The sequence below is a fragment of the Vipera ursinii genome (assembly GCF_947247035.1).
Source record: "Vipera ursinii genome assembly, chromosome: 1".
Taxonomy (NCBI): Eukaryota; Metazoa; Chordata; class Lepidosauria; order Squamata; family Viperidae; genus Vipera; species Vipera ursinii.
Window position 1 is genome coordinate 337,619,621 of NC_139512.1, and position 11,169 is coordinate 337,630,789.

General features: G+C 39.0%; 1 protein-coding gene across 1 annotated transcript; it reads left to right on the forward strand.

Annotated features, from left to right (window-relative positions):
* Positions 1 to 1,635: 1,635 nt before the first annotated feature.
* Positions 1,636 to 7,620, forward strand: ABHD11 (abhydrolase domain containing 11; the record flags this gene model as incomplete). Its single annotated transcript, XM_083358764.1, has 6 exons — positions 1,636 to 2,123; positions 2,917 to 3,052; positions 4,546 to 4,719; positions 6,151 to 6,321; positions 6,770 to 6,951; positions 7,476 to 7,620. Exons 1-6 carry the CDS (start codon positions 2,002 to 2,004, stop codon positions 7,618 to 7,620), a joined length of 930 nt encoding a protein of 309 aa, XP_083214890.1. The 5' UTR covers positions 1,636 to 2,001.
* Between the last annotated feature and the right edge of the window lie 3,549 nt (positions 7,621 to 11,169).

Below are 11,169 nucleotides of genomic sequence, written 5' to 3' on the forward strand. Positions count from 1 at the left end.
AATAAACACACAGCAAATAGCATCACAGACAGCTTAAAGCTTTCATTCATTTTTATGCAAGTGGATTGGTCTTACAATGCTGAATAAAATGCTCAATAATCACATGATTTCCTTTATAGAGCATCTTTTTTAGAGATAACGGAGAATGGCAAAGGGAAGAGTTTCAAACAATCATATTTGAGTTTTTCCTATTTCCCTAGAACAGTGGTTCTCAAACAGTTTGGCCTTAGTGTTAGTGTTAAATGGAATTTAGATTTCATTATTAACCTTCTAATAAAGGTGCTATTAGCATTTTTAACATGGCATCCATATATTTTTTTGAAGTTCAGGAAAACATGTTTTCCTTTTAACCGAAGTCATTTCTTCTTTTGATAGCAAGAACCAACCTTTTCAGCGACTAAACAATAGGGAGCACATTCTGGAAATCCTTAAATACAGACACTCCTTGACTTACAACTGTAATTGAGTCGAGGAATATGTTTGTTAAGTCACTATAGTTGTAAGTCAACATGACCAAAACTACTTTTCCAGACTTTTTTGCAGTAGTTGTTGAGGAAAGTTATTGTTGTGGTTATTAAGCAAACACTGCAATTGTTAAACAAACACGGTGGTTGTTAAGTGATCCAAGTCATTGAATTGGCATATTTTTCAGGAAATGGCAAAAAACATCACAAATTGTGTTCACACGACCATGCCACAACCAGCCATAAAACTCACCCGCCCGACATGCACTCATAAAATGTGAGAACTACCTGTATACATGTAACTACATTAAGTAAGATACCAATTGGACTGGAAGGGGATGTCAAAATTCCTAAATTTACTATTTGGGGAAATAGGATCAATGTTTTCTATTGTTTAATACTCATGTTTAATAAATGTCTGTTTTATTTGTTGCTTTCTGACACATCACATATAACAAATGTAATATTTGTCTCTATACCCTATAAAAAGATTTGCTAACCCCTCCCCCATGTAGATGCTTCTTTTTTTGCCTGAATTACTTGGTGATTTGTATTTTCGGATGGGTAAAAAAAAAAACTTTGCAGAGGTAAAAGTGTTTTTCTCGCCCAAATTTAGGAAATAGATCTTCATCTCCACATAAATTTGTTGCCTGAGTTTCTAGGCAACATCAGGACCCTTCACATTCTTAAAAATGATTGAGGACCCAAAACGTTTTGGTATATGTGGGTTGTATCTATTGATATTTACTGAATTAGAAATTAAAACTGAGAAATTTAAAGTATTTGACTTTGTGGGCCACTTGAAGAGGTCATAGACATCTAGGCGTACACAGGCCATATCTTGGGAACCCCTGTCCTAGAAACAACCTGAATTTATCTCAAAAAGGTTACTTCTCAGATGGGAGACTTCCGAGGAATACTGGAGATACAAATGAGGTTGGTGTATCTTGTGGAATAGAGCAATGGCATTTGCACTTCAGGATCGCGATATATTTGCCTACAGTCAACAGGCGTGGGATTCAGTTTCCAGGAGGCTTTATGACTTCTGGGGAATATTTTGTTTCCTAAAAAAAAAAACATTGATCGCAATCATAACGTTTTTCTGGTTATTTGATATGTATTTTTTGAAAATATTATTTTCAATATTTTATCACGATATAATATTTTATTCAATATTATATAAAAGTATTCTTTGAAAAAAAAGGTTTTTGTGTAATTCCCAAACTCGGCTTTACTAGCAACCAGACATGAATAAGGGCATTCGTCACTCCCTCTGGTGACAGAAAAGATTCAGTGAGCATGTCCAACAAAGCCGGAAGGGGCAAGACATTCGAATTACTTTCTTCTATGGCAGGGATAGGGAACTATGGCCCTTTTATGATTTGTGGACTTCAATTCCCAGAATTCCTGAGCCAGTTCCCCACCCCTGTTCTATGGCATCTGACACCTTAGCAACCGACCCGGCAGTAGATCCGTGGCTACGTTCCTTCATTAATTTTAGTCTCTCTGTCACCTTGGTGACCGCTACGCCCGGCCAATGATGCTTCGTGCTCTTGGCTTCCCGCGTTCTGCTTTTCGCTGGGCACGGGCTCAGACACTCCGATGCCGCCTCGCTATCACAGCCCGGGAAAGAAAGAGTCTCGCCAGCCGCGCCATGATGTAAGAGCTCGGCAGGGGGGGTAGAACTTGAAAAGAGTAGAGCGAACCTCCTGGTTCATGAAGCCTCCATCTTCCCGGTTGTGTCAGGATCATTGACCGGATGTAGTCATCATAGAGATGGAAAGGACAGTCTGTAAATATACAGTAAAATGATGGCGTCCCAATAGCCTCTCCTTTTTCGGCGGTCAGCTGCGATGGGGCCGCAGAAATGGTCTATTTCCTGCCTGAAATGTACAATGGTTACCAATTTGGTTGTGAAAACACATAAGACCACTAGATGGCAGCATATAAATGCAGAATATTTTTAGATGATTCTGTTTTTAAAATGCTATTTATTGATTCCTTTGAAATGGATTTATGTTGCTAGTAAGCTGCCTCAGAGACTCCTGAGGGGAAAAGATAGAGCATCAATAACCAAAAGCTTATTTATGGTCTACTTATTCTACTTTATTGGTCCTTATAGAAGCTTCCAGATTTTGCAAGGAAAACCACAAGCAGGGCTCAAGTAAAATTACTCTTTTTTTTCAGTAGCTCACTTCCTTCTAGAATCTTCCTGGAGATTCTTTTTAGCTAATAGTCATTCATAAATCTGTCCTTACATTAATTTGTCTTTATAAACCTTGCAAAACTTGCTACTAGTCTTAGCTGAAACAATTAAGGCTGTGGAATGGCAGCAAGGAGGGTTTCTACATATCTGTGTTACTATCTGCCACTTTGTGGTTATCCGCATTTTTGCAGTCTGGGTCTGCTAGCCTAACCATCAACTTGATCATGGCTTTTGTTTTATTTATAGGCCAGTGCCTCTATCCTATGCCATTTTTGATGGACCATCATCAGATCCTCCACTTGTTTTCTTACATGGGCTGTTTGGAAGCAAATCCAATTTTTCATCCGTCGTAAAAAAGTTAGTGCTCCAAACTGGTCGCAAGGTGGGTAAAAAAAGGAACATGATCAGCCAGGGAGGGGGTTCTTACTGGCCAAAAATGAGGAGCCATTTTTATATTGAATACTGTAGTCAGAAATTCTTTCCCAGAATTTTGTATAACTGAACAGAACATTCTAAAATACTTGTCAATCTGTCTCAGGTGATCCATAGCTTTTTATGTTTTTTATGAAGCTCTAAATTCAACACAACAGAAAGTCTTTGTTCTTTTTAATGTCTCTTGCTGCAGCTTCATCATGTCACTGTCTCATAAACAACCTTAAAACATTCTGACGTGATTATGATAGCGTTGCAAAGAAGAACAAGGGAAGTACATGTATATAAGAAAAGGAGGACATTAATTAAAAACAAGGTGTTTAATCACAAGGCACACATAATCATTAAATGAGAAAGCTAAATGAGAAAGTAGAATTGGACTGATCTGAACGACTTCTCTACATTTCCCTTATTAGATTTCATGCTCTGACACAACTTAATGAGTACAAAAATATGAGCTTTCCATATTGAAAAGATTACAATTGCTTAATAGTGCATAATGCATCAAAACTGAGTCATTCTGGATAGCAAGATGGGTGGCATATAAATTTAATAAATAAAATTGAATGAAAAGGGAGAAATGCAACTCAAAAAAAATCTCAAATAATTTGTTCTGCTCTTTTACAACACTGAACCTACAAGTTATTCTGATTTTTATAATTTAATACAAATCTTATGCAATGCCTTTTTGGGGAAGTCTGCAAATGTAGCTAAGATATAATTCAAAATTAGTCCATATTTGGCAGGAATTAAACCCAAAGCTATAAATTAATCACTTCTTTTAAATCTTGGATGGTTTTCTTCTCTCACTATCTATCTTACATAGTTTTAATATAAATATATTACAACTGTGCAAGAGAAAGAGAGAAGAAAAGCAAACTTGGAAAATCAACCTATTAAAAGGAGCTACACTTCCCCTGCATCAGTGGTGTGAAAATGCTGGCCCACGGGCCAGTTGCATCATGTGGGGGCCGCACCCACCCCAGCTCCAGCAATGCAAAAAAAGTCATGATATGTTGTGACACGTCACATGATGCGGCAAGTTTGACACCCGTGCCCTACATGGTCTGATTTGCAGCTTTGAAGAATTTTTTTGATCCAGAGCTGTTCCTGAATCTCTGGGATGGAAATAGTAATTAAGCTTTTCTGCAACTTCTTCAATTCTATCCATTGCAGCAATTCCTGAGCTGGTCAGACCTGGTAATAATCACCTATATATTGGTGATATTATGTTTAAACTTTTAGACTAGTACAACTGTGTACTAAATGAGGCTACCTTTGAAGAATCTCCAGGAAAATTGGAAAATTCAACAGCTAGACTGTTCCTTGGTGGATCATAATAATTTCCTCATATCTGTTTGAAATATAGTTCTAGTGATTCTTAAGTAAGTATGGCCTTATCTTTGCCAACCTGCTGGCTTCCCTCTTCTCTTGTCCAAATAGGTGCTAACAGTAGATGCCCGCAACCATGGGGATAGTTCCCACAGCCCCATCATGACCTATGAAGCAATGAGTGCTGACATCCATCTCTTTCTGAACCAGCTACATCTCAATAGGTGTGTCTTAATTGGCCACAGCATGGGCGGCAAGACAGCTATGGTATTCACACTACAATGGGTATGCATTTCTGACTAGTTCTTCTAGTATTTTACTGTTGGTATTGGAGTAATATGGCTTATTAGACAAAATGGGAGTTGGTTATTGAGAGAGGAGGAAAAGTAGATGTTTAGCAGATAGAAATATTTTATTACCAGAAATTTGTGTATGGGCATGAAGGGGGGACATGAAGTTTATATCTATGGCAACTCAAATATTTATATATAATAAATATCAAAAGTTGACTGTCCCTTAGGGAATCCTGTCATACGATATCGTGAAGAATATAGTATAGTTTCTAGGGATAATGAATGTAAAAATAAACTGATCAGAGAACAAATTGATCTGAGGTTGCCACCTAAAGCACAAATCTGCAGGCTCAAATTACAATATTTGGAATACTGTGTGAAGACCTAGCTCTCTAGGTGAGTCTGTCATGCTGAGAAAGGTGAGAACAAAGGGAAGGTGATGAGATATACCATTGGAAAACCTGGAGGGCCAGTTTGGAGAGAAAAGACAGCAAATTATCTCATTTTGCATAATTTATGTTTTTACAATTCAGGCTTTAAAAAACAATTTTTTGTCTGAAGCCACAGCACGCAAAAGATGCTTTAAAAAACATTTCCTCCATTCTTATTTTTAATTAGTTACAAAGTCCTAGACTTAAACAGTTGTACAAGTTCAGAACACACAGACAAGAACTGAAGTTCCTCAAAATGTATATGCTCTATTTTAAATTAACAAGGACAGCCAACATCTTAATTTTCTGGGATTTGAAACAATTGCAGAATAGACATGTAGCCAATTTTACAATTTTTAAGTATAATTTCTCCCTATTTTAGTCCCTCCATTCAGTTAGAAGAGCATGCTGCAGAATAGGTGTAGCAACTGTTGGTCATTCATTCTCCTCTGGAAGAGGGGGTAGAGGACATAAATTCTTGTCAGATGTAAGGTTATGCATCTTTTTCTTTGAAACACAATTCCCTTTCTTCTTACAATGTCTGTGATGGAAACTGATTCCATGTATCAGACAACAATTATTGTCTGTTACACTGAATCTGCCTTAGAATTCTTATTAGAGTCTAGGCTAGGCTACTTATTTTCCAGAAGGCAGGACAAGAAACAATGAATGGAAACTAATCAAGGAGAGAAGCACCTTGGAATTAAGGAGAAACTTCCTAACAGCGAGAACAATTAACTAGTGGAACAGCTTGCCTTCAGACATTGTAGCTGCTTCATATCACTGGCGATTTTTAAGAAAATACTGGACAGCCACCTGTCTGAAATGGTATAGGGTCTCCTGCTTGAGCAGGGGGTTGGACTAGAAGACCTCCAAGGTCCCTTCCAGCTCTATTCTGGTTAATTGATTGAAATAGGGACTAGTGTGACAACTCTTTCAGCCAATGATTTCTATGATCTCCTTTTTCTTTCCCCACATTTGTTCCTTTGCAGCCTGACCTGGTGGAGCGCTTAGTGTGTGTTGACATCAGTCCTAGCCTAACAAAATATTTCAGTGGCTTTCAGGATTTCATTGCTGCCATGAAAGCAGTGGATATCCCTAGAGGTATTCCTCGTTCCACTGCACATCGTATGGCCGAAGAACAACTGCGCCCAACTATTCAGGTAAAGTGTTTTTGTCAGAGAGCCCACGTTATACATTTCAGATCCAAGCTACTTCACCTTTCTGAGGCATGCGAAAGTGTGGGACAAGAAATAGTGCTGATATATGCTAGTGTGGTATTGTTTTAAACAGAATTTATTATTCTTCACAGCTGGGCATGTACAACACGTAAATCAGTTTACCAAATTCAGCTTTATTTGGATGTAGTCACACAAAATGACTGCCCAAGGATTATGTTTCACATTTAAGGCATCATCATAGTGCTGATATATGCTAGTGTGGTATTGTTTTAAACAGAATTTATTATTCTTCAGAGCTGGCCATGTACAACACGTAAATCAGTTTACCAAATTCAGCTTTATTTGGATGTAGTCACACAAAATGACTGCCCAAGGATTATGTGTCACATTTAAGCCATCATCCCAGTGCTTTTACTTTTTTTCTGTGTAGGACCCAACTATCCTCAACTTTCTACTTACCAACCTAGTGAATGCTGAGGACCAATTTGTATGGCGTGTGAATCTAGAGGCCATTTCACAACATCTGAATGACCTGCTCAGTTTTCCTGACTTCCAGACATCTTATTTAGGGCCTACACTGTTTCTTGGGGGTTCCAAATCTGGCTATATTAGGTAAGAGATTTGGAGCTTCATTTAAAATAATATCTGCAGGGTTGCAGCCTGAAATCTTTTTACATTGCATATCAAACAATTTTCAGTAAACAGTAGGCTATAATCTACATACCCCAAAAGGTAAATTAGTCTTGCTGAGTGTCTGCAGATGATACTTTTACACATAGGCATGATTTAATCTGAATTGTATTTTGCACAGCTAGACCAAAGATAGTTTGGAAGTTTAGATCTGGTGGATGTTTCTATCATAGACTTGCTGTTTAACTTTGGTTTCCAGAATGGTCTACCATTGCACCTTGCTTTTTAGGGTCAGTTGAAATCATAAGGTCCTTTTTCACTAAGTTTTTTTTACTGCCTTTTAATTTCTCTCATTCACAAACAACTAGTTACCTATACTTTATATAGTACAAACAAGTTATTTTATTATCATATTATATTGATTGATACAATTTATAAATGCCACAAAGTTGTTACTCCAATTTTTTTCTGTTTCCTTCCCACTTTCTGTGTCTACTTTTCTGCAGTTCCAATAACTACTCTGAGATCAAGCGGCTCTTTCCTGATGCTGAAATCCAGCATATTCCCAATGCAGGGCACTGGGTTCATGCGGATCAACCCCAAGAATTCATCACTGCCATTTGCAACTTTCTTGCACTCCATCCACTGTAAGATTTCTGTACAGATCTATGCAAACTATCCTCTCAAGATTGGAAGTTTTCCCATTGGATTTAGTGTTGTATGTGGCTCATGGTCTTATTTCAAAAGCTCCATGCAAGTGATCCATTCAGTGTTTGGTCAAATTGTCAGTCCCTTCCCTGATGATCTGCTCCTGGGAGGACTTAGAAGTGGGAGTCGGAGTCAGAGAATGAGAGACAAGAGAGATGTTAGAAAACAGAAGTGTCATAAAGCAAAACTGAGGAGTCATTCACTTTTGGCTTTGGCTCAACCAACCATTTACTCCAGTTCTGCCTATCATTCAATGCAGACTCCACTTAATGGAATATGTCCTCATAGGTAAAGGTAAAGGTTCCCCTGCACATGCGTGCTAGTCGTTTCCAACTCTAGGGGCCGGTGCCCATCTCCGTTTCAAAGCCAAAGAGCCAGCGCTTGTCCAAGGACGTCTCCGTGGTCATGTGGCCAGTCATGACTAGACGCCAAATGCGCACGGAACGCTGTTACCTTCCCTATTTTTTGTACTTGCATTTTTACGTGCTTTCGAACTGCTAGGTTGGCAGAAGCTGGGACGAGTAACAGGTGCTCACTCGGGATTAGACCCGCCAAACTGCCGACCTGATCAACAAGCTCAGCGTCCTAACCCACTGAGCCACCGTGTCCCTTACACATCCTCTTAGCATATTACAAATGTGATAATCCAGTTGTGGTTAACAGGGAACTCTGGTCTATGTATGTATATATGTTTTATTTATTTATTTAATAACCCTACCAAAACCCCCAAATATTGGCAAACACCACACTGACAATTCATTGCTCCAGGTGAGATATAGATTTCATCCTCCAGTGTTTCTTAATTGTTCAGACAGCCCCAATCCATAATTCTTGAGAACACTAGATCTATAATCAAGAAGGATCCATGCTGTTTTAGGCAACCTATATAATAATAAAACTTTTGTTCCTGTAATGTTTAACTGGGCAAAATAATACATCATACAGCAACCATTTTTGAACCAAGGAACTCAGATGGGCTAACTTGCAGGATTCATCCAAAATCCAGGACCTGCAACTCCCTTGGAATTGAAATATGGTAAATTTTATAAAACATTTTATGACATAAAATTATCATAAACCAGTTCAGAACATACAAGTAGTCCTCCACTTACAACCGCTTAGTGACATTTCAAAGTTATAACAGCACTGAAAAAAGTGGCTTCTGTTTTTCACACTTATGACTATTGCAGCATAGTCACATGATCAAAATTCAGACGCTTGGCAACTGATTCATAGTTATGACAGTTGCAGTGTCCTGGAGTCATGCAGTGGTGGGATTCAGCCGGTTTGCACCACTTCAGCAGAACCGGTAGTTAATTTTTTTGTTGCCCAGGCCTAGATTGGACTTCCAGAAGCGGCATCCACACAGAGAACCGGTTGTTCACATATTTGTATCCCATCACTGGCGGCATGCAATTATCTTTTGTGATCTTCTGGCAAGTAAAGTCAATGGGGAAGCGAGATTCACTTTACAAGGGTGTTACTAACTTAACAACTGCAGTCATTCATTTAACAACTGCAGTCAGTAAGGTAGTAAAATGGGGCAAAACTCAACTGTCGCTTAGCAACAGAAATTTTGGGCTCAATTGTCATAAGTCAAGGACTACCTGTAATATGTCATAAAACATTTCCTATGCTGATGTTTGACTATACTATAGAGTTTAATGTGGACTATTTTCAAGGCCAATACATCTCTGAAAGTATCCCAACCTTTCCAGTGAAGACAGTATATTAGCTTTGTTACTGTTGAAGACGTAATGGATTTGCAATGGAAAGATCTCTGAAAGCATGACCCAATGGGCTACAGGTTGTCTAGTTCTTCTTTAAAAGTGATTGATCCAAAGTAGTAACAAACCAGTCATAATCAACTCTTTAGGCTACTGCTGGTCCTTCAAGGTGAAAGAAAGAAAACATAAGTTTCAGCTATATATTTGTGCTATTGTTTGGATTATTTAGCAGGCCTTTAAATATGAATTATTTACTTAATGCCTATTTTTGTGCTTATTATAATTGAAGACCACTTTTAAAAGGAGAGATTTAAATTAATCCATGGCAAGGAGTTTGTGAGCATTTTGCCTACTCAGTATTTGTGATAGTGACAATATTTGATAACATGACAGTATAAGTGATATTTGTGAATTGTTATTCTGTTACATGACTCCTGCCGTCTCCTGTCCTTGATAGTACCCATCTTCTGTAGTCTTTTCCAGCAATTTGCAGATTGCCCAACATTTCTAGTAGAATGGACTGGTCCAATGTAAGGTTAAAAAATGTTTCCCATCTTAGTCTTGGCAACCATCAAGGCTGCCTTTAAATGGCTCCATGCTTTTTGCAGAATTATTGTTGATGTTATTTATTACTTGATCTTTTCCTGATGTCAAAACCCATTCCTATTTTATTTCATTTCTATTTCATTCCACCTTTTCCTGGGTTTTACCATATTTCCAAGGGGGAGAGGGGATGTGCCTGTAGGGCTATTACTTTCACTTCTTCCATTCGCTACAATGTAATCCTTTATTTTGTTTATTGGGTCTGTATCCTGTTTCCTGCATTATCTCTCTCTCTGGACTCTTATCTTTTAAACTCAGTTAAGAACAAAGGAGGAAATAAGGAATGCAACATCAGTGCCTGGTTTATGTCTACACTCTCAAAGAAAGGTGTGAAGAAGCTGCCGACCCTTGCTGCGTGAGCTGGAGACAGGCCGATGTTATCTCCCCAGTTCCCACAACGGACTTAACACTTGGGGATTGGCTATCCCAATTTGGGCGGTCGATCTATGGGGTGTGGTCCTGCTTGGGGACACTATAATCTACTGCGTTGTGCGGGAAATCTCAGATCCTGTCTATTATGCCAGCTATCACCTACTCTTAATAAAAGTTCCTGCTTGGAAGAAATTGTTTCCAAGAGTTCTGCTTTCTTAAGATGTGGGCTTGAAGTGTGCAATGTCGCGTGGTTGAACGGAGAGACAGACACTTGAGCTGGGTAGTATTTCTTTATTGAGTCAGAAATGAAGCTGGAGCAAAGGGGTTACCTGGCGTCTCTTTATACCTGCCCAGGTGAATGGTGACCAATAGATTTAAACCTGGGCTTCCCGCCAGTGCAGGTGGCAAATGGATTTAAACCCTGGCTTCCCGCCAGAGCTGACCATGCCCTGGGGCTGTCAACGACTCGCCCTATTCAGGCTTTCCCGCCAAAACGGTTATAGCCTGGAGCTGTCCAGCCCCCTGCTGTGCTGACATTTCCGTGTATGCTTTAAAGGCATACACTACACCGTGGGTCCTGACATCTGCCTTTTTAACAAATCACTCAATGTGGCAAACATAGATTATACAGGTAGTCCTCAACTTATGACCTTAGGATAGTAACCCTTCAAACTTACAACAGACCCTGAAAGTAGGACCTGGTTTTGAAATTCTGATATTCCACCGGCTGCAGTCACATGACCATATTTTGGGCACTTGGCAACTGGCCCACATTTACAGCTATTGCCAG